Source organism: Dermochelys coriacea, chromosome 14 (genome assembly GCF_009764565.3).
Source record: "Dermochelys coriacea isolate rDerCor1 chromosome 14, rDerCor1.pri.v4, whole genome shotgun sequence".
NCBI lineage: Eukaryota > Metazoa > Chordata > Testudines > Dermochelyidae > Dermochelys > Dermochelys coriacea.
The window spans coordinates 16,635,344-16,659,507 of record NC_050081.1 but is presented as its reverse complement, the minus strand read 5'-3'; the positions used below and the strand labels follow the sequence as shown (position 1 = coordinate 16,659,507).

The 24,164-nt window shown below is 48.8% G+C and overlaps 1 protein-coding gene across 3 annotated transcripts in view; it reads left to right on the top strand.

Moving 5' to 3' along the window:
* The first annotated feature begins 446 nt into the window (after window positions 1-446).
* Window positions 447-24,164, top strand: part of QRICH2 (glutamine rich 2) — a 55,981-nt gene continuing 32,263 nt past the window's right edge. The window contains exons 1-6 of one of the 3 annotated variants that reach the window (XM_043497285.1): window positions 447-1,404; window positions 8,841-8,945; window positions 12,441-12,521; window positions 13,686-13,802; window positions 16,930-17,905; window positions 22,883-22,977. In XM_043497285.1, the coding sequence (XP_043353220.1) occupies window positions 883-1,404; window positions 8,841-8,945; window positions 12,441-12,521; window positions 13,686-13,802; window positions 16,930-17,905; window positions 22,883-22,977 (1,896 nt within the window). In that variant the 5' untranslated portion in view covers window positions 447-882. The remainder of the gene's footprint in view (window positions 1,405-8,840; window positions 8,946-12,440; window positions 12,522-13,685; window positions 13,803-16,929; window positions 17,906-22,882; window positions 22,978-24,164) is intronic. The other 2 variants (XM_043497286.1, XM_043497287.1) reach the window with 2 other exon arrangements.

Sequence of the window (24,164 nt, the reverse complement as noted above, 5' to 3'; positions counted from 1 at the left end):
CTGCCCCCCCCTCCAGCCAGCCCATTCCCCAGATTAACTCCCTCCCTACCCATGTGTTTCTGGAGGCAGGCAGAGGCAAAGCCCCCTGCAACCCCTTAGCCCTAGCCTTTCAAATGCGGCCAGGAGTGGGGCCAAGCCAGGATCCAGCCCTTCTGCCTGCCTTTCAGAGCCGCTTCAATTCAGCCTTGGATTGGTGCAGGGTTTGGGGGGTGGAAACTACTTCTCCAGGCGCAATGAGCCACAGAACGTCTAGGGGGCGCTGCGTCCCTGCCTAGCAACCCCAGGCGCTACAATGTAGCGATCAGAACCCGCTGATGTAAACAAAGGCACATGGGCAGCCGCTGTGGCCTATCCGGCGGTGGGGCGGTGTGTTCGGTAACCAATGGAAGGGCGAGAGGGGCGGGTCCGAGTCAGAGGGTTTGGTGATTTCTAGGGGAGGTGGGTCGGCTGGTCTGCCAGCAGCCTGAGCCCTGCTTCTGTCCATAGTCAGGCATGGCAGCGGCCCGTGTCTGAGACAGGGGCATTAGCCCAGGAGGGAGGGGACGGGGGGCAAGAGGATCAGACCTAGAGAGGTCGAGGGAAATTTAAGTAAATAAATAAATAACTTTAAAAAGGCCGGGGGGGGGAGGTCCCTGGAAGGAAAATTCCCCTGGAAATTGCTATTCGATGGAGTGTGCAGCTGAGCTGGGCTTGTGGGAAGAAGATCGAGCAGCCTGGATTGATTTTAACTGTTTTCTTAGTAACTCGCAAGGTGAAGAAGAGAAACTTATTTGAGCCCATTGGCTCAAGTCATTAGATCTATTTGGGGGAAAAAAACAGCTTTATATTTGAATGAGAAGGTAACTGCATAAGATACCGGGCAGGAGTTTAAGTCGGGGGGCAATGGCTCTGATCAGCTTGTTAGAATTGGCTGACCTCTCCATAGGGACGCCAGAGATCGGGGTGGTCAATTTTAATGCCCTCCACACTTTGCTCCATGCCATCATTAGACAACTCAACCTGCAGGATATCAAAACAGAGATGCTTGATGAGAAACCTAAGCCCCTGGAACCTGTGCCTTTGCAGGAGAAAGAGACGAAGGGCCAATGCGATGCATCAGAAGACTTGCCCTATGCTGACTTAGAGAAGAAGGTCATTGGGGTGGCTGCTCAGGTGCCTGGCATGGAGGCCAAGGTGGTTGGGGTGGCGACTCAGGTGCACGGAGTGGAGGCTCAGGTCCATGGAATAGGGGAACAAGTTCAAGGACTTGAGAAGCAAATGGCTGCCCTGGAAAAATTGCCTTCTGGGACAGACTTGCTGGAGAGGACCAAGAGCGGCTCTCCGAATGGATCTGCGGTGGCTGACATGTGGCAAATGATGCAGATGAAGAAAAAGATAGAAGCTAATGAGAATGGGATCTCCAAGGTAAATCTTTCCATTCCTTAAGTTGTGAGGAGGCAACATTTCCAGTGGCGAGAGCCCAGATCTGAGAATCAGCAAATATTTGCTGTAGCCTTGCCTCTGCCACTAACTTGCTGTGCAACTTTGAGCAAGTCACTCAGTTTAAACCCTTTGTGCCTCAGTTTCCCCACCTAGAAAATTGGGTTAATAACCACCCTTCTAAAGGGTCCTGAGTCATTTGAAAGAAAAGTAGTAGATAATTGCTCTAAGTTCCTTATATAGCACTCATTACCAGACCTGTGTTCTGTATTAGTGGTTGGTGGTATTATTTTATTTATTTTATAGTTTGATATAAATAATTCCAATAATAAGCAACGACTCCAAATTCGTGCAAAATGACAGTAAATTAGGGTCTAAAGTGAAGGACAGTGAGAGGTTGGTGGACCTATGAAAGACACTGGGAAATCATGACCTGAAGAAGAGCTCGAGTAACTAGAAAGCTTCTCTTTCACCAACAGATGTTGAGCCAAGAAAAGATATTACCTCTCCCACCTTGTCTCTCATGTAGAAATCAGTCATTTTTAAGACTCTCACTGTGTTAGGATTAGAGCTAAACTATAAGAAGGGAAATATTTTCTGAATCCCCAGGGCCAGCCTCCAATTATCTTTTACATGTTTCCTCCAGTGTTATTTACGTTGCATGTTATGGGGGTTGTGATCTGGCATGTATTTTCAAGGCTGGATAACAGGGAAAACCATGACCAGGTGTTATGCAGTTCTTATTACAGTTGTGACTTGTTGCATGAATTTTACAAGAGCATCTCTGCACTGATTCCTCTAAGGTTGCAAGAGAAGTAAAATCCTGATTGCTGCTACCCATTTAATTAAAGTGCTGGATGGGGATGATCAGGGGTTGCTCATCTAATGCATGCCATAGTTTTAACAAAGAGTGTATTCTTGTTTTCATTCATCTTATCTTCAGTCTAGGGAACGTAGAGCCCGTGTTCTTCTTTGTGACCTTTCATTGTCCTTTGTCAGCGATCTGTGTAGACCTCCCTTGGACGGTGTTGACAAATGAGCTACTCCTGAATTGGGAGCAGGCCCATCAAGAGAAGTTTGGGGGCCCGGTACATCATGTTTGTTGGGGCTCCACCCCTTCCATTTCTTTATTTACACAGACATTAGTCATTTGCGGGGGGGGGGGGAAGGGGCTGAGTTTGGAGCCCCAGTACAGTCGTTCCCTCTCTCCCTCCCTCTTGTCAGCCCTGATTGCCAGTTGCGCTGTATGCTTTTAATGGGCAGAACGGTTTCATGCACGGAGAGGTGGGATCTCTGTGCTCTGTTTCCAGCTCTGCTACAGTCTTTACATATGGTCTATGTGACCTCTAGCAAATCTTCAAGGACCTGATGCTTTCAAAAGTGCTGAGACCCTGCAGCTCCTCTTCACTTCAGTTGAACTGGGTTCTCAGCACCTCTAAAAATCCAGCCCTTGGCTGATCCGTGCCTCAGTTTCCCCATCCAGAACCTGTAGGTTATCTCACTTACCTACTTCACAGGTAGTTGGGTGCTTAATTTAATGTAGTGAAATGCTTTGATGTCTTTGGTCACAAGGAAACTATAGACTTGAAAAGTGGAAGGGAGGGAGAAAAGCTCCCTGCAAATGGGGGGCAGAGGGACAAGACGGGGCGTGAGGAGAGGTACTGACACTTGGCAGGGTGGGAGCAGGCAGCTGGCTCTAAGCTGGGAAGGAAGGTCCCAGCCCAGGGGTTCCTACCTGCTCCTTGACTCACTCCAGCCCCGATGGGTTCCACTACCTGCTTCCCAGCTCCCAGGCCTCATGGCAGCTGCTTCCACAATATTTCCCTGTTCCTGCTCCCCACATGCACCCCCATTTCTGCCACCCCTGCTGCAAGTGGCATTTTGTATTCAAGAACTCCAATAGCGTTCAAAGAAATTGGACCTGTGCCTCTCTGAGGGGTCATACCCTGTGGTCAGATCACACACACAGTTTCCATTGGAGTCAGGGGGCAGAGGGAAGGGAGGGGTTGCATTGAAATCATGGCAGATGTATTGCCAGATATGCTCTTGCTTGATGAAGTTAGTGCCATCTGATGCTATAGGTTTATGGACGAGGAAGTAATATTTTCCCCCATCTCTGTTCCCTGACTTACCTCTGCCCTTGGATCCTTTCCCCACTCCATGTGCATTAGTGGCAGATCTACCACAGCACAGATACCGCAGGGGACTTTCTGAGACTGTACAGCTGTTCTGTCTGACTTACTAGGAATCATGTGAAATGCTGTAATTTGTGCCCTTCCTCTTGTAGGAAAATAGCATCAACTCCAGGATGGCTGCTAGCCCCCTTATTGCCTGGGGCTCCCTGAAAGCAGTTTGAGTTCAGATTCTAGCTTTTTTTTCTTTTCCTCCTCTCTGTCAGGATGAGTTGTAGTGTTGCCAAGTTAATTCTTGCCATTCCAAGAGGCGGGAGGCTGTCTAAGGAGCTGAAGTGGTGTGCCGGAGAGACCCATGATTCTGTTCTAAGACCAAGGATACCAACATGTTGCATAGGTTCATTAGGGGAAAGTCCTGGGGAATTTCCCCACCAGAAGGGGAGTGTCTGTGCTGCAATCGAAAATCGGGACGGGGGGAGTAAAAAGAGGGGAGAAAAGTGGCCTCTTATGAGGGCACAAGGAATAACTTGTTCTTCTTAGAGCAACCTCTGCACATTCCAACTCATGGGATGCACTGGCAGTGCAGCCTGGACCAGTCAGTATGCTGTGACCATAGAAAGGACAAAGGTGTCATGGAACAGGGAGGCGTAATATTCCCCCCTCCCCCCAGGCCACAGTAGCACAACTGGGATACTAGGGTCAGCTTTGCGTTCCTTAGTCCCAGAAGGACAGTTACAAACTAGGGGGAATTGGGAGAACAAAAAACTGACCAGTGGCCTGGAGGAGCTGACTCAGAAGGAAGATGTATAGAGCTAAATGTGTAGGGTTGGCCAAGTGATAATTAAATGTTTGTGGAGTGGTGATGAAGGGGAGATAATATTCAAATGGGGGAGGGCAATTGGGGGCATTGGGCCTGTTTTGCTTGCTTAGTATGGATAAAGAAGATCTGAAGGGTTGGGGGCGAGGGGAGGGGGGTGAAAAAGTGAGTTTTTCTGCTTGCCGTCCTCTTAGAAATCTCAAACATGTTTAAGTCCGTGCTTTTGCGAGAGGATTCATTGGAGGTCCTCAGTGTGGATTATGACCTTTCTAAGTCCTTCATCGAAGGGTTTAAGGGTTTGACTCTTTAGTGGAGACCTCTTGTTCCCCCAGGTATTTCTCGTGCATCTGAGTTAAACAGATATTGACAAAAGATGGACAAAGGTGCTGCGTGCCCTCATTTCCCACGGCTTTCAGTGTCTCACAGGATCAGGTGCTGGTTATCCTACTGCTTCTGTCTTGCATATTCAGTGGGATACTGACTATTGTAGATTGGAGGTGCTCTGCCCTTCCAGCTCCCATCACAGTTCAAAATTCATGCAGCATGAGTCAGGGTAGGATTTAGGGTTTGCGGGGAGCTCAACAAGGTTATTATTGCAGTCCCTACATTCCCCCTCCCCCCCCAGCCCATCCCTCCTCCTTTTCTCCATTGTGACTGGACAATGGATTTTCCCTTCCTTTCTCCTGTACAGGGTGCTTGGGAGGGGGGAGGACCTGGTTGCTAGGTCTCATCCCAGAGCAGGTCAACAGGGCTCTCCCTGATCTGTGCTCGGCTGCCTAGGGACCAGATCGCTGCGCCTGGATGGTCCTTGGCCTCACAGTCCCATGTTAGGCCTAGGACCATTCCAAGCCCTACACTGAACTGGGGAGCCTGCTGGGCTATGGCCTTGGCAGGTCTAAACAAAGCTCTGGCATAGGTGAAGAGGGTGTGACACCATGGGTGGGGGGGAGAGGGGGCCTGTTAAAATTTCCTAGGTACTGCCTCTTTTGCAGAGCTGCAAGCGTTTGCCGCAAAGAGGGAGCTCCTGGCGCGGATAGCATGTCTGCAAGGGTAACACATTGTGATAGGTGAACCTCCCTCTCTGTGCCCTGCCGTGCAAAATTAGTAGCTCATATTTTATACATCTGTTTGTGTGATCTAAACACAGAAGCCATTCCCTGATGGAGAAAGTTATGAACATGCTCTGAGGAGGCAATTGGCCCTTGTGCAACGGGACTAGCATCCCTTATGTTGAGGACGTAGGTGATGCATAGGCCTCGTGCGGCATGGGGTGGAGAACGCCGCCCCTACTTATTAGCAGTGTTTGCTGACGGAATCATTGGCTGCAACTGACAGTCTTAGAAGTGGGTAGGGTGACCAGATAGCAAGTATGAAAAATCGGGACAGAGTGTGGGTGATAATAGGCACTTATATAAGAAAAATCCCCAAATATTGGGACTGTCCCTATAAAATCAGGACATCTGGTCGCCCTAGAAGCAGGGACTGTCTGCTCTAGACCAGCATGGGAAGCAGACCTTGTCATGGAGGCCGGCCAACATGTATCTTGCGCGTACCCAGCAGAGCCTAGTGAGCCGTGCTTCAGGAGCTAGCTGGCTGTCTTTAGGATAGTGATCAAATGTGAAAGGAAAAGCCATGCCCAAAGAATGCCTCCAAAGCAGGAGCAATTGCAGCGGTCATAGGGGAAGAGCTGAGCCACAAGATTAAAGCTGAATTATTCATCCCTTCGTGGAGCATATTGGGAGGGAAAAGGAGCTGCTTTGATGAGATAATGAGCCTTTTCTGTGGTGGATACACAGCTCCTTCTCAGGGCATTACATCAGCACCCAGGCTCATGTAGCACAGTTACTGCAATCCAATATGGCAGGCCGTAAATGTTTAATAATTTGCCAGTGCTGCTTCGGGAGGGTCATGTTAAATAAAAAACCAAAGCATCCCCATTGTGATCTGTGGGAGCTGGGCTCTGGTTTCCAATTCATCTCCTGAACGATCTAATATTTGTGAGAGAGTCGATGTTTCCCATCAGCTTGAGTACAGCGCTGATGCCTTAAGCCATCTAAGTGTAAACCAGGGTTGGCACTGGTTTGATCCAAGAACAATATTTCAGCTAGGAAATAAGGGCCCCATTCTGTGAGGCACAGAGAGCCGGCTGCTGGGTGAGCATCCTCAGTGAAGCCAACGAGAATTGTGAATGCTCAGCACCTTGTAGGACTGGGCCTGACTTTTTCTTTTTTTAAATGGTTTTGTGGATTGATCCTACTTGTGCTGACTTAATGGAAATAAAACATCAGTGTGAGTGATGGGTGACAGCACAGAACCCAAGATAAAAGAAAACAAATTTTCTGGTCAAGAGATTGGAATTTCCAGGTATTGTGAGGCCAGTTTGTAAGCCCCATACATGGGGTGGAACTCAAGCCCATGCAGCAGGCCCAGCACAAGACCTATGCGCAACTTACGTTTTATTTTGAGAGTTTAAGTGGGACTGCAAAGGATGAATAGTTTTTGTGAATTGGCTACCCACATGGGTAACTGCTCACCACTTTGAGTAAGTGGATCTTCCTCCAGCCCTAGGGAATGTAACTCTCCAGTTTCTCCTGTTGTTTAATCATCTTTTTTTGTCATAGGTATGTATCTAATACCTGGCCATTTTAATCTTCAGAAGTGCTCAGCATTAATCGGGAGACGGGGGGGGCTCTAATATTTAGAACGTGTGTCCGGACACCTGGGTTCCATTCCTGCTTTTGCCTCTGAGTCATCATGTGACCTTGAGCAAGTCAGTTGACCCTCTTGTTGCTTCATTTTGCCCATCTGTAAAATGGAGGATAATATCCTCTGTGCTTGGCAGGGATGAAATGAGGCTGTTTGTAAATCACTGGGAGACACCGCACTGAGCAATGCTATGTGGATGCACAGTGTTGTTGTAGAACTTTGCTTGTTAATAACAGGGCCAGTGGAGTGGTTGATCTCTGATCAATGTTCTACTAAAGATCTGCACAGCTGAGAGCCTCCGTTAATGGGATTCAAAGGGAACAACCCTCTAACGCTGGAGCTCCAAGGAGAGGCGGGCATCCAGTCCACTGGCAGAGGGAAAGCGGGACAGTGCCAACAACACTGTGGCCTGGGTCATTTACTATCCAGGTCGGAGGCGGTGAGGTGAGGGCAACTCACGTAACTTGGCATATTTTATACTGAGAACAGCTTCCAGCTGCGAGCAGCTTAGCACAGTCTGTTTCTATACTTTGCAACATCCCCAGCAGCTTCCAGCTGATCTCAAAGTGCTTTCCGAACATCATTGCCTCATGGCTGTAGGTAAATATCACTATCTCCGTTTTACAGATGAAGAAACTGAGGCACGAGGAGATTGTGTGGCCTTTGGCAAGCTGTTTGGTGAGTTTGTGGCATAGCCCAAATCTCCTGTCCCCCTGCTCTAACCATGAGATGGAGCTACTGTAGCAGATGTTGCCTTTTTACTGTGAGAGTCCTGGTTTGAGTCTGCTATGGTCAAGTGCACTGTGTGAACAGGCTAAATCCAGCTAATGAATAGTTAAGCCCACTCACTGGTATTTGGCACCAGCTGTTGAGCACAGCATCGGTGAAGTTTTTGATCCCACTATTTGTATATCAGAGGCAGGTTTTGTGGCAAAAGCTATCGAATAAGGGTATTGTGTGGGCATGACAACAGTGCCAGAGGGAGAAGCGTATAGTACCCAAATCTGGAAGGAGAAGTCTGCAGAGTCCAAGCTAAAATGGGAAGGTAGCAAGCTAATGAACAGTGAATGCTCACACATCACGGTCTCCTGGCATAGACCTCAGGGCATGTCTGCACTTGATCTGTTCACACTCAGTTAGGTACCCAATGCAATGATATTTACCCCCTGTCTGGAAATGTGCTGACTGGGAGAGTGGTGGGAGGAGGGCCAGGCTGGTGCTTTCATTTAACCCTTTCGGTTAATCTAGCAGATCCTTGGTCTGCCTGGAGGTGTGGAGCTGCCAGGCTTAATTAATGTATGCATTATAAGCTGTTATTTACTTGGGGAGTAAAAAGAGAGAAGCTCTGCTGAGCCCCTCCCTGTGTCCAGCTCCCTGTTGGGAAGGATGCTCTGGGTGGAGCTGCTGTGTTCTGTTCTGGAAGCTTATGGCCCCAGCTCCCACCGGTTTAAGCTGGCTCCCTGGCAAGCCCCTCGCCACTGTCCACACTCCGTTGGCAGCTGGAGCTCGCCTAAGAGGGTCCATCTCCTGGCTCTCTCAGTCAGATAGGTGGATATTATTCTCCCTGCTTATTATAAAGCTGAGGAAACTGAGACAGACAGAGGAGTGCCTTGCCGCAGGTCACACAGCCAGTCGGTGGCAGAGCCGGGAATGATAGCTCCCTGCCCCTTGTCCGATTTGTTAAGCCCCATGGCCTCTCTGAGCATCCTCACTGTGGCGTACTAGGTATTCTTGTGGCCCTAAATTCGCTCCCCTCTCTGTTCCAGGCCATGGCTCTGTTCCAGGATCTGCTGAATGAGGTCAATGACATGAAGTTGGCTAATTTCCATATGAACGAGGACCTCCAAAACATCAAGGAGAAACTTGACTTGGTGAGTGTGGCCCTTGCCCACAGAACAGAGCTGGCCTGGTCACACTCACTGGTGAGGGGAGCGCCAAGCCTTCTCCTTCCACCCCTGAGGCACTGACATCCCCTAGTCCCTCTTGCTGTATGCATTGAGCCCTCCCTGTCCCCCACCACCTGGGCTACCCTTGTGTCACACACCCACAGCGGGGCTCTCCCTCCTGCCACGAGCAGCACTCAACCCAAAGGGGAGTTAACGCAGTCCCCGTCCCCCTGATTTCTCTTCTCGCTACTCCCCAAGCCTTTATGAGCTAGTATTCCCCATCCCTCCTGTGTTTTGGAGGTAACTTAGAATGCAAACTGCTTGGGCCGGGACTATGCCTGGCTTATGTGCAGCAGATCAGCATGCTCTAATGTAAGTGTCCCATAAGAACATACTGTTCCCCCTCAGCACATGTAGGGGAGAATGTCTCCTCTCCCTCCCTCTCTGTCTGCGGTAATGCGGTCAGAGCAGACACAAGGGACTGGCTGACCTTTCCTCTCCTGTGGGAATTGCACTGAAGACCAGTTTGTATCCTTAGGTCTGCTCCCTATTACTCTAATACCAGGAAAGGGCAGGCAGGGGGTTGCTCTGGGGAGAGACGGGGGGGGGGAGAATCCATAGCTGACCATGTAAAATATCTCATTTTGCTTGCACATTGGCCTCCTCAATTAAAAGACCCGTGCGGTGTCTGTGGCATGGGACAAGGCGAAGGAGCAGGAGATGCTGCCAGAGGACAGATGCTCCATGTGCAAAAACAGCCGATAGCTAAGCTGGCCAGGGATGGCAGGAGGCATTGGATCTGCTTGCTGGGACTGAGACGCATCGGCAGAGCTAGGAAGGGAATAGCAGGGGATGCTGGGGCTGAAGTCCGTCAGCAGTATGGCTCGTGGGGAGCCCAGGCCTGGGACAGCAGGACGGGATGCAAGTCAGAACTGAGTTGTGCATGGGCATTGGGGAGCTGGCTATTCAGACAGAGCTGTGTGCCAGCCCTGCACACCAACTGCGTGGTTGAGTCGATGTGGCTGGGGAGTAACGGGTGGGGGAGTCGTGCATTGGGCTCACCTGCACTCTCAGGCCTTCCCTTCCCTAGAGCCTTGTTACTGTTCCCGAGCACTCCGCCCAGGAGTTAACCAACGCCAGAGCAGAGGTAATGGGGTTTGTACTCCCAGGGCCTGGGGAAGCCATGCTGGGTGGCCAGGCCTGTAACAGCAGAGCCAATTGCCTGGCCCAGGTAACATGAGCTGATGCTGCAGCCAGGAGGTAAAAATTCAGCGCTCAGGACCCCCACAAGGGATCCCAGTGAGGTGACAAACATGCCTGATGGGTGTGACGTGAGTCTGCGGAGTTCCTGTCCACAGGTGCCCATGGGGCAGGTGGGATTGAGAAACATTCACCTTTGTGTCACTGCTGCCTTCTCCTGCCAGTTCCACCAGGGCGGGGCAGCTTTAGAATCCATCCAGGGGCTCAGGAGGAGCCCCACTGGCAGAGGGGCTGAGAAAGAGCATTGAAATGTGAGGGGGTATTTATCACAGGGAAGGGGTGAGGAAGAGCCAATCCCCTGTTAACTGCTGGGGGAGTTAGATAGATAAAGGAGCCCAGCATGGGATCCAGGACAGGGCACCTGACCACACCCCTTGAAGGACTAAGACAGGGAGCCATCATTCCATGTCAATGGTGAGCGAGAACTCTCAGCAGGTAAATCATTCTAGCAAGGCCAGGGGGAGCTCCCACTTGCCTCGTGCCGGCCATAGGTCTCTGCCAACCGAGGGATTGTTACCAGGTGGGGGAGAGTCTGAATCTTGTGGTGCCGCCCACAGGGAGGCAGCAGAGCCTGTCAGTGCCCAGCTTACTCCTTGTACCTTCAGGGATCCTCAGGGTGGCCATCTGCAGGAACGCTTGCAAAACATGCTAGCTTCCCTGAGGATCTAGCCAGCCGCAAGAGCTTATTCCTTTTGCAACTTGGCAAGCTGCCTTTTCCCATGAGCCTTGCGGGAAGGGAGGGGGGCTGTGGGGAAGCAGTAAACATCTCGTTTCCTAGAGTACAGGGAAACAAAAGCTAAGTGGATGCCAAGGCTGAGCCTTTACTGTGTGTGTTTAGCCCCAAAAGCATGCTCTATCCGAGAGAATAGGCACTTGCCTCCCAGACCCCATCCTGTGTGACTGGGGCCAGCCCAACCTACCTCTCTGACCTAGTCCCTTATCACAACCCTCTCTGATTTGCCACTGATGTGCCCAGCCCCAGTGTCCCCTGCAACACAGGACTGGAACACCCTTCCTATTCCACTTCCCCAGCCCACCCGCTCTTACCTTTCCAGTCTCTTCTGAATACTTGCTTCTTCAGCTTCAACAAGTGGGGCTTGAAAAACCCACTTTCCTGTAGTAAATAGGAAACTGATCTATGAGGGTCTTTCTATTGACTTCAGTGGGCTGTGGATCAGACCCATAGTGCTGGGCTTTCAGGGTTTTTCATGGTGACCTTTTCCATTTAATTGGTGCCCACCCCAATCCCCATCATATACAACACAATGAACTGAAGTCAGAGCTTCAAGTTTCAAGTGTTTTACCTACATGTTGTGCTTAAAGGGATATGACCAAGACAGAAAACCACATTTATAAATATCACACTCTTTCCTGGGTTTTTAATACCACTTTAGATCAAAACTGAAAGATCTTTACAAATCAGAGGCCTGATTCTGCAAACATTCGCTCACATCAGCCCCTTCACTTGCCTGAAGAAGGCTTTGTCAGACTGAGTTCTTAATATGTTTTTCAGAACATACGCTCTTTAATTAAGGTGAGTGATGTGCAAAAAATAATCTTCTCAGTTTTGCTTTCTGTTTATGGCCCGTTTGATGCACTAGAACAAAGTTCTTGTGTTGAGTTTCCAGTACTGGAGGAAGAAATATTTTTAAAGGTACACCATCGACTTAAGCATCCCATTCCTGTCAGAATTTTTTAGACCCTTTCCAGTTAACAATAACTCCCAAGATTACTAGAATTGAAATAGACTAGAGCAAAGTGGGGTTTTTTTGCTTGCTCCTTCAGTTTATTTTGCATTATTTTGCAAACTTTTCCCCACTCCGTAAGAACAAACAGTCAGTTTCTTCCCTTCTTGCTTGCATGACTTTCACAGAGCAACAGCAGAGAGGGAAAACGTTTAAAAGATAGGAAAATGGGATTGTAAACCCACAATTTGGCAGGGGCACCAAAGGGCATGTCACTCAGGTTTTGAAACAGACTGTATTGCAAGCTGATGCCACTGCCCCTTGAAATACAAAAATAGGGAAAATAGATATTGGAGGGGGCAATATAAATGCGCACACACACAGTATGGGTGTGCCGGTGTGTGCTTGCACATGTGCGCTCACACAACCCCCCCTACATTTTGGATCTAAGTCTGAATTGGCCATCTTCCTTTTTAAAGGCAATCACACACACACCAGACTGTAGGAGATTAACTAAACTCTCTTCTCTTGCAAGAATTTACAACTGGATACCCAGGAGATTGGCAATCGACTGCAGACCTGCATCGCTGATCAGAAGAACTTGGATAGTGATATGGTATGTCTCTGAGGGGAACGATTTGCATATGAATTGCCAAGGCACCCCCAGGGCCCCAATTCTCATTCCCTGACTCCTCCTTTTCGGGTGCTGATCTTCACTGAAATCCCTAGCTTCTCCTCCTTTATTTCTTCCCCGCAGGTCTTCTGCTCTGAGTCAAGATCTCAGCTACTTGGACCAGGAAGGACCTGATCCTGAGCATAGGCACAGACTCAGTGGGTGCTCCAGGGCTGGAGCACTCACAGGGAAAAATTAGTGGGTGCTCTGCATCCACCAGCAGCCAAGCTCCCCTCCCAGCCCCCCCACCTCTGCCTCCTCCCCTGAGTGTGCCGCATCCCCGCTCCTCCACCTACCTCCCAGTGCTTGCTCCGGGAGGGAGAGAGGAGGAGTGGGAACGTGGCATACTCAAGGAGGAGGCGGAGAAGAGGCGGGACCATGGCAGGGATTTGGGGAAGGAGTCGGAATAGGGTCAGGGAGAGGGTAGAGTTGTTGGAATGGGGGTAGGGCTGATGTGGGAGGGGGCGGGGCAGGATAGAGTTGGGGCGGGGCCAGGGACAGGGCGGGGGGGCGAGCACCCACTGGCAATAGCAGAAGTCAGCGCCTATGATCTTGTGAGGTGCTGATCAACTCATTCCCTGTGACTTCAGTGCTCAGCATGTCTCACGGTCAGGCCCTAAGCAGCGCTAAGTGTCCCAAACCACCTCCAGTAGGAACAGGAATTACACATATATTGAGAGGCAAGGCACATGAGTCTCTTCCTGAGTTTCTGTGGTCCTCCTTCCTCCTGACGCATCAGGAAACACCCCAATCCATCCAGCTTCCTCTCTTGCTAGAGGATTCTTTAGGGGCAGGAAATGCCAGTGCTTCTATAGGAGGAGTTACAGCCTCCGCTTCTCCACTAGGAAGGCTTAGGTATCAGTGTCCCTGATACACCACGATTGCAGAAGTGGTGGTATGGACATATGGGGAGGGTCTGCGCCATCATGGAACCAAGGATGCTGCTCAGTTTAGGGAACATACATTCTCTGTCAAGCTATCTTCTTGGGTGATCCCTGGCCTGCTAGTCTCTGAAGAGTTAATGGAGGAGAGAATTAAGTCCCTTCCTAGACTTGCACCACAGAAGTACAGTCATCTCTGTTTGGTTTTGGTTTGCTTTCTTTCCAGAGGAACCTAGAGCGAAGGATAAACCTCTATCCTTCCCCTGAAGAAATGTATAACATGGTGCGCTGGGAAGTTCTGGAGGACTGTCTTGTGACAGGCAAAGACAAGAGCCCACCCACTGTAAGTGTAACTTCAATTAGGGGTGGCACTGGGGAGCGGGGAGCTTAATATGTTTGCCCCCTTCCTCTACCTCTGCTGAACATCCCCATAATAGAGTGGGGAGGGAGATCTTGTGAATCTGGACCTTTTCCAGTCTTCGTGCGGCTTGACACGATCTGAGACACTCTTCTCTGGGGCAGGATGTCCGGAACTGGCTTTGAGGGATCAGCCTGTACCTCTGTCACGTTTCACATTTCTAGGCCCCAGTGCCATGCAAGGTTCCACTTGATCAGGCTCTCATCCAAGGCTTCTCTCTCTAAATGTGGCCTTTTCTGATGTAACACACAGCCAGGCCTTTTCCCTCCGCCTGCCCTCTGACCCCATGTTGTGATGGCATCTTGTGATTGCCATTCCTCTGACACCAAGGGGCCATGCCTGAACACTGGAAATCCTTGTATGACTCCTACCCAGGGCTTCCCAGTGCAGGGGTGCTGGAGGGGGGGGGCGGGTGGCCAAGGGGCCATGGCCCTCCCACTTTTTGTCTGTCCACTTTTCACCACCAGCCCCACCCCTGTCCCTCCGCATCCCCCTGAGGCTCCACCTCCCAGCCAGGCCAGAAGTGGAGCCTAGCTCAGGGAGCCCGGGCAACTGTGGGGTGCTGCCAACCCTCCATCTGCCCTGAGTGGAGGAATCCGGGGGGGTGAGGACATGGGCTTGGGCTGCTCTCCGCCCCCTCCCCCTACCCCCCCTCCACCACCATGGGTAGGTGGAGGGGCCCAGGCTCTTCACGGGGAAGAGGGTGACAGGAGTGGGGCCACGGAGGGGACCACTTTGGGAAAGGCTCCACCACCCCACCACAGTGTCTAACTAGCACAGTATGAGAAGGGTAATTTGTGTCATTTGGAGGCCTCACATTCTTGGAATTGATGCACTTACAGGATTTTACAGTGGCCACTGGACTAAATTAACCACTGGTGTAACCCCCCTGACCCATCAACTTTACCCAGTGCATGAATTTGGTCCTTTCTTTCCATGCATGGTAAAAATGTCTTATACATGAGCTAACTGATCTGGTTCTTTCCCTTTTCTTGTCTCCAGAGTGCAGGCCTAGGGCAGCTTCCTGTTGCATTTAACTGTCTAGGGAATCTGGGTGAATCTTCATGATTAGCTAGCAGTGATGTCACCAAGTGTTATAGGGGTTGATTAGAAAGCTAGTCCTGAGTGAAGATGAATTTGGTGGCAGTTGCCAAGGGATGACTGCCAGCCTCAGAAAATAGCCCTACACCGTGACACAATTGGTAGCTTATGATCAAGCTGGAGAAATGCTAGAGTGGAGTAAGGCAAAGTGTTGTGGGTCAGAATGTAGATGCATTTGGCAGAGAATTGGAAGGTGCGGAGGAACTTGCACAGTGTTTCCGTGTACCATACGTAGCTCTAGCCATCGTGCTAGCAGGACTGAGTACTTTACACATGTAGGCCTAAACCCTGCTCTTTTCCAAGAGGTTCATCAGAGCAGATCTCCACTTCTCCCCCTCCGGTTTCTCTCCCAGAATGCATACATTCTGTTACTCTAATTCACATGCAAACACCCTCCCCTTCGCTTTGACTTCCTCTTTCATCATGTGCAAATAGCATATTGTATACTTTACCAGCACACTTGCATCTGTGGAGGATATATCGGTTTAGCTGTGGTCAGAGTTACAGTTATGCACTTGGGAGTGGGTTAGAATAGCTGCATGTGTGTATTGTGATTGGTACTCATTGGAGGTGCAAGGGAGCTTGTAGTGGAGGTGAGGTGCCTGTGAGCATGTTCGCACAGGAAGGCTTGTGGGTGAAGATTGGTTTAACTGAGGACTTCAACTTGTAGTGATCACCTTGGTGGGGTTTGTACTTCAGCAACCTTAAATCAAAGCTAACAAAGGAATGTGCCTGATTGAACACATCTGTAATACACCCCTACCTCCATGAACAGGCTGTGAGGGAAGGTCAGGGGCAGCATTTGGCTCATAGCATGCCTGTCAAACAATTAACTTCATATAGGATCATACAAGGTGGCAACATCATGAATGTACCATTCTGTGGGAGTCACAGATTAGCTACTGAGATCCCTCTGTAGGTATGGAGTAGATAGAAAAATAAAGACAGGGCACAGGAGGTAATGTCCTATAGGGCAAATAAACCCATGGGAATTCAACAAGTTAATTGGTCAATTGGGAACTTCTGTTCCAGTGCTAATCTCTATAGTAAGCAACTATATTGCAACATGATATTCCTAATGCATGCTATTCTTGTTCTGTGTCAGAAACTCTATAAAGTTATTCCATATGGACGCATGCAGGTGGCATAGTTTCCAAAAGAAATCATTTATTTCCTTACCATGGAATGACATTTCATATTTATGTGACTGCTAATTCCCAGAATCAGTCATTCCAAAGACAGTCCCTGGAATGTATTGGTGCTATTAGGAGGTGAAGAAGGGTGATCAGACCTTCTCAGAATGGGATAGGCCTGTGCCACCAGAGCTAGAGTTGGATTTCCAGCTCCTGAGAGTGGACCTGGGGTTCTGGTTTGGCCTGGGGACCCCACTACAGAATTAGGCTCAGGATCCTAATACCAACTAGTCCCACCACCTCAGCCTCACACATTTTAGCTCAAGTGTGCTTCAATGCAGGGTTTCAGTTCTGGCTCATGTGACTTTCATGCATACACAATGCTTGTTGTTCCTATGGAGGGCGTTTTGGCAGACAGAGTAACTGTAATACCTGGTGGGAAGTAGCTGGTGTGACTGACAGGGGCAAGCGTACACAATTGAGAGGGAGGGGCAGATATCTGCTAGGAATCCCATCGCAGAGACTCCTCTAGAAAGCGGGCTCCTAGGAAACACTTAGCCACTAGTGGAATTGGTTCAGCAACCAGCAAGGTCTTCAGAGGGCGTTTTGGGATTGCTGCTTCCTTTCAATATAAAGGCCAGTTGGGGGCACATCCTGTCCCATTGCCCATTCTGTCCAAATAGACCTGTCTGATTTGACGGTAGCGTTACTTCCAGTTGAAGTGCAGAAGTTTTGAATATCCCAGCTTTTCCGCCCCCACACAATTTACTTTGAACTAGTGCCCATCAGTAAATTGCTCCCATTCCATTGGTTTCCAGGAAGCCCAGTCTGGGGATCCCAGCCTAGGCCAGCCCTCTCCAGCCGAGCAACCAGCTTCAGTTATGGACACCCAAACCAGAAAACCCTCCGCAACCTGGGCAGGGGCTCCAGGGAGCCAACCTGACTCTCCCAGCAGCAGACCTGGTACTCCAGGGATGCAGGAAGGGACCAGGGCAGGCATGCCAGTGGTCCAGCCAGCAGCCCAGGCAGGCACTCCTGGAACTAGGGCAGGCACACCAGAAGCCAAAGCAATCACTCCAGCAACCCAGCCAGGCTCCCCCAGGACCCAGCCAGGCTCCCCCAGGACCCAGCCAGGCTCCCCCAGGACCCAGCCAGGGGCCCAGCCAGGCATCCCAGGGGCCCAGCCAGGCATCCCAGGGGCCCAGCCAGGCATCCCCGGGGCCCAGCCAGGGGCCCAGCCAGGCATCCCCGGGGCCCAGCCAGGCATCCCCGGGGCCCAGCCAGGGGCCCAGCCCGGGGCCCAGCCAGGCTCGCCCGAGGCCCAGGTAGGCTCCCCCGGGGCCCAGGCAGGTGCTCCAGGAATCCAGCCGAGCTTCCCTGGCACCTGGCCCAGTTCCCCAGGGACCCAAGTGGGGCCTCCTGGAGCTCCAGCGATCCAGGCAGGCTACCTGGGGATCCCAGCAGGCGCTTCAGCATTCCAGCCCACATCACCTACAGCAGGTCCCTCAGCTCTAGCAGCCCAGCTTGCAGTTCCACCTGGACCTTACTCTGCCGTTACATCCCCGGCATCACCTTTACAAGAGAAGGACAAACGCCTAACCTCATCCACCCCACGAGAGTCCTCCGGCTCCAGCAGTGCCTCCAGCCGCTACTCAGATACCGTGGAAGCGCTGCGCCAGATCAGGCAGCTGAGTGACCTCTACACTGCCTTGAAGGAGCAAATAAACTACCTGGAGCAATTCAAATGTAGCCACGCCGACCTCGACAAGCTGCGACAATTCCTCTCGGATGCAGGTAGGGACTTCCCCATCAGCCAGTGTCTTCATCACGTCCTTTGGGAGGGAGCGATGCAGGCAGCTTCCTGGGCAAACGCTCCTCGGGTATGGCTTCCCAGAATGGTGCTGACGGTAGCCTTCTGCTGGATCCACAGGGGTGTCTGGGTGAGCAGTGGGGCTCTTGGCTGGGGCCTGGATCCCTCCCCATGGTTCCTCAGTGACTGGCCCACTGCTCATACCTTTGGGCTGACTCCCCAGTGAGACGCGCTTGGTGGAATGGGTGCAGCTTACTTTGACTGGGCTGTCATTTAAAGGCATAAATATCCAGAGTGGTACACTTAATGGTCATAAATATTCCACCTTGGGACTCTTGCCCTGGCTTTGACAGGGGTCTAGGGTTCGCTCCCAAGGTACCATTTTGAAAAGGGGCCTTTTATCGCATTTGGATCATTTTATGGTTTATTTCAAAGTATCTTGTTGCATCTCCATCCCCCATCCTGAAATAATACAAAATATCCCAGTGCGGGGCACTGATGAGGGCCGTGGGGGTAAATGGGGGTGCAGGGAGTGCAATTCCATTCTTAGGGGAGCTTCATATCTCTGCTTGTGGTGTTCTGGAGACTATAGCTGGTAATCTGCTTTCAGGGTCTGCCTCTGAGCTAAGCCATAAATTTATTAAAGGGGGCCTTCTGTATCCTGGTAAAGAGGAGAGGGATAGAAGCTGATAAAGTGCATGTAGGAACTGAAGAGAAACATTCAAACAAAAGAATCCAATTCAATTACATCACACAAAGGCAGACAGCTGAATATGGACACATTATATAAGTGCTTGTGCACAAACGCTAGAAGTCTAAATACTGAGGTTGGTGAACTTGAGTGCCTGGTATTAAATGAGGATATTGACATAACCGGCATCACAGAAATTTGGTGAAAAGATGATAATCAATGGGACACAGTAATACTAGGGTACAAAATACATAGGAATGACCGAGTAAGTCATGCTGGTGGGGGAGTGACATTGTATGTGAAAGAAAGCAGAGTCAAATATACTAAAATTTTAAATGCTCAAACTGTACCATAGACTCTCTGTGGATTAAAAATTCCATGCTTAATAGTAAGAGTATAGCCATAGGAATATACTACCAACCACCTGACCAGGATGGTAATGGTGATTGTGAAATACTACAAAAACAGGGAACATGTCACCTAAGGATGGGATGCAGAAATAAAATTACTAGACACTATTAATAAGTGCTTTTTGGCGCAACTAGTCCTGGAACCCACAAAGGGAGAGGCAGTTCTTGATTTAATCCTAAATGGAAAGCAAGATCTGGTACAAGATGGGAATATAATTGAACTACTTGGTAATGCCATAATGTGATTAAATTTAATGTTCCTATAGGGGGAAATACCAAAGAAACCCACCACAGTAGCATTTAGCTTCAAAAAGGGGAACTACACAAAAATAAGAAAACTAGTTAAATGGAAATTAAATGAAAAGGAACAACCACAAGAGTGAAATGCCTGCAAGCCGCATGGAAACGCTTTAAAAACACCATAAAGGCTCCAATTAAATGTATATACCCCAAATTAAAAAAAAAAAACAGTACAAGGACAAAAAAAATGCCACCATGGCTAAACAACAGAGTGAGTAAAAGAGGCAGTTGAGGCAAAAAGACATCCTCTAAAAATTGGAAGTCAAATCATAGGGAGGAAAATAGAAGGGAGCAAAAACTCTGGCAAGTGTAAAAGCATAATTAGGCAGGCCGAAAAAGAATTTGAAGAGTAACTAGCAAAGGACACACAAACTAGCAGCAAATTTTTAAGTACATCAGAAGCAGGAAGCCTGCCAAACAATCAGTGTTGCCACTGGGTGATTGAGGTGCTAAAGGAGCACTCAGGGAAGACAAGGCTGTGGCAGAGAAGCTAAATTAGTTCTTTGCATTAGTCTTCGCTACAGAGAGTGTGAGGGAGATTCCCATACCTGAACCATTCTCTTTAAGGTGATAGATCTGAGGAACTGCCCCAGACTTAGGTGACAATAAGGAGGTTTTGGAACAAATTGATAAATTAAACAATAATAAGTCACCAGGACCTGATCTTTAAATATTCAGGGTAAATAGGCCTAATCCCCTGAGATGGGATATTAGATGGATGGGATCTGAGTTACCCAGAAAAGAATTTTCTGTAGTATCTGGCTGGTGAATCATGCCCATATGCTCAGGGTTTAGCTGATCGCCATATCTGGGGTCGGGAAGGAATTTTCCTCCAGGGCAGATTGGAAGAGGCCCTGGAGGTTTTTCACCTTCCTCTGTAGCATGGGGCACGGGTCACTTGAGGGAGGCTTCTCTGCTCCTTGAAGTCTTTAAACCACGATTTGAGGACTTCAATAGCTCAGACATAGGTGAGGTTTTTCATAGGAGTGGGTGGGTGAGATTCTGTGGCCTGCCTTGTACAGGAGGTCGGACTAGATGATCAGAATGGTCCCTTCTGACCTTAGTATCTATGAAATTCACCCAGGAGTTCTGAAAGAACTCAAATATGAAATTGCAGAACTACTAACTGTGGTATGTAACCTGTCGCTTAAATCTCTGTACCAGAGACTGGAGAATAGCTAATGTGACACTGATTTTTAAGAGGTTCCAGAGGTGATCCTGGCAATTATAGGTTGGTAAGCCTAACTTCAGTACTGGGCAAACTGGCTGAAACTATTGTAAAGCACAGAATTACCAGACACAGAAATGAACATGATATGTTGGGGAAGAGTCAAAGTGGCTTTTGTAAAGGGAAATCATGCCTCCCCGATCTATGAGAATTGTTTGAGGGAGTCAATAAGCATGACAGGGGTGATCTAGTGGATATAGTGTATTTGCACATTTAAAAAGCCTTTGACAAAGTCCCTCACCCAAGGCTGTCAAACAAAGTAATCAGTCTTGGGATAAGAGGGAAGGTCCTCTTCTGGATCAGTAACTGTTTAAAGGTTAGGAAACAAAAGGTAGGAATAAATGGTCAGTTTTCACAGCGGAGAGAGGTAAATAGCAGTGTCGTCCCCAACCCCCAGGGTTCTCTACTGGGATCAGTACTGTTTAAAATATTCGTAAATGATCAGGAAAAGGGGGTAAATAGGGAAGTGGCAAAATTTGCAGATGATACAAAATTACTCAAGATGGTTAAGTCCAAAGCCGACTGCGAAGAGTTACAAAGGGATCTCACAAAACTGGGTGACTGGGCAACAAAATGGCAGATGAAATTCAGTATTGCTAAATACAAGGTAGTGCACTTTGGAAGAAGTAATCCCAACTAAATATACAAAATGATGGGGTCTGTCATAACCATACAGCTAACGGTAGCCTAGAATACCTTCTTACCTGTAAGGGATTTAGAAGCTCAAATAACCTGGTTGGCACCTGACCAAAAGGACCAATGGGGAAAAAAGATACTTTCAAATTGGGGGGCTTTGTTTGTGCTCTTTGTTTGTGTGTTCTTTGGGGAAGCAGAGAAGCATCAGGTAAGAAAACTCCTCCTAAAATCATCCTAAAATGAACCTCAATATTGCAAAAAGAGTAAGTAAATAAGGCAAGATGTGTTAGATTATCTTTTGTTTTTAGCTTGTGAATTTTCCCTTTGCTAGAGGGAGGTTTATTCCTGGTTTTTGTAATTTTGAAACTAAGCCTAGAGGGAGCTTCTCTGTGTTTGTGAATCTTTTGTTACCCTGTAAAGTTATCTTCCATCCTGATTTTGCAGAGGTGATTCTTTCACCTTTTCTTTAAATAAAATTCTTCTTTTAAGAACTGGATTGATTTTTCAGTGTCCTGTAGACCCAAGGGGTCTGTGCTCACTTTGTAAACAATTGGTTAGGATATTATTCTCAAGCCTCCTCAGGGAAGGGGGTGTAAGGGCTTGGGAGGATATTTTGGGGGAGATAGGACTCCAGGTGGCCCTCCTTGAATGTTTGTTTAAATCACTTGGTGGTGGCAGCATACCGTCCAAGAACAAAAGGAATTTGTGCCTTGGGGAAGTTTTTAACCTAAGCTAGTAGAAATAAGCTTAGGGGGTCTTTCATGCGGGTCCCCACATCTGTGCCCTAGAGTTCAGAGTGGGGAGGGAACCCTGACAGGGTCTAAATGAGCTGTTGCCACTCAAGAAAGAAATCTTGGAGTCATTGTGGATAGTTTTCTGAACATATCTGCTGAATGCGCACTAGCAGTCAAAAAAGCTAACAGGATGTTATGAACGATTAAGAAAGGGATAGATAATAAGACAGAAAATATAATAATGCCACTATATAAATTCATGGCATGCACACACGTTGAATACTGCATGCAGTTCTGGTTGCCCCATCTTAAAAATATGTATTAGAATTGGAAAAGGTACAGAGTTGGGAAACAGATATGATTGGGGTATGGAACAGCTTCGGTACAAGGAGAGAGGAAAAAATCTGGGACTGGTCAGCTTAGAAAAAAGACAATATGATAGAGGTCTATAAAGTGACAAATAGTGTGGAGAAAGTGAATGGAGGAAGTGTTATTTACCCCTTCACATAACATAAGAACCAGGGGTCACCCAATGAAATTAATAAGCAGCAGGTTTAAAATAAACAAAAGGAAGTACTTCTTCACACAACGCACAGTCAACCTGTTGAACTCGTTGACAGAGAATGTTGTGAAGGTCACAAGTATAACTGGGTTCAAAAAAGGGTTAGATAAGTTCATGGAGGACAGCTCTATCAATGGCTATTAGCCAAGATGGTCAGGACGCAACCCCATGTTCCAGGTGTCCCTAAATCTCTGACAGCCAGAAGCTGGGACTGGACAACAGGGCTCACTTGATAATTGCCCTGTTCTATTCATTCCCTCCGAAGCATCTGGCAGTGACACTGGCCACTGTCGGAAGACAGGATACTGGGCTAGATGGACCATTGGTCTGACCCAATATGGCTGTTCTTATGTACACAATCAATTAAGTGCTTCCTTTGTATTTCCATGGTGGTGTCTAGTCCCTAAGAACCTCTCCAGCATGCCTGCTGACCTCATGGACCAGCTGTCTTCCCTGAAGGCCACGGCAGAAGACATGAAAGATGTAAAGGCCAAGGTGAGCAGCTGGTGTGCCATCTTGTAACCTAACCATGGAATCAGCGATGGTAACAAGTCCACTGTGGTTGGCTGGGATGGTGTGCAAGACAGGGACTTTGAAACTGTATTATCCAGGGTCCGAACATGTGCTGTAGGCTGCAGAGTTGTGGTATCAGCATTAGTGGTGAACGTCCCTCCTGTTTGGTATTGTGGTTAAGGCTCTGAACTGAGACTTTGGAGACCTGCGTTCAATTTCAGACTCTCTCCACAGACTTATGACCTTAAGCAAGTCACTTAGGGATTGATTCCTCAAGGACATTACACCAGTGAAAAATCAGGTGGAGTTGAGCCTGGATCTACTATGACCCCTTGCCAGCCCTAACACACCTGCTCCTTTCCCAGGCATTAGAAGAGGGATGCCAGTGCAGGAGGCATCACAGCTGCCTCCATCAGTTTTACACTGGTGGAGAGTCCCCCTACAGAGGGAGAATTAATCAGGGGCTGCTTAATCTGGAGAACCCGGCCCTTAAACTGTTCCCCGTATTATCCATGTACAATGGTTAATTCATCCTCTCAACTTTGTCTGGTTTGTCTATTTAGACTGTGAGCTCTTAAGGGCAGAGGCTCTCTTATGGTGTCTTAGTAAAGTGCCCAACACAATGGTTCCCTGAACTCATTGGCTTCTCAGCATGCTCGGAATATTAAGAACAATAATAAGATCAGTATGAGGTGAGGGAGAAACCCCTGGGAAAGGAGAAGGGGTGGGAGATTGGCCCTTATATCCCTCAGAACAGGTTGCTCCAGGCTTCCTCCCCACCTAACCCCCTTTCAAAGAGAGCTGCAGATTCTTCAACAATCCTGCCCAAACCCACCTCTGCTCTACGACTTGCCAAGGATTATTTTTCATCACGATGAACACTAGATCACCCTGTTGCTTTCTGTGCTCAGGGCAGTTTTGAATGGGGAGGACAGCTGGGTGAGTGGGACAGTGTGCAGATTCCTAGCTACTGAATAGGTTAGTCCAAGGTCCCCTCTAATTGAGATTCACTCCAAAAAGGGTGTGTGTGGATGTGGGTGTATCAAATTTTTGTGCTTAATGCACTGAGCTAAATTCAGTGGATGGATGCAAATCCTTTGAAATAATTAGAGTGTCATCTGCTTACATCAGGGTTGCATTTAGCTGTATTTGAACCCAGCACATGCACT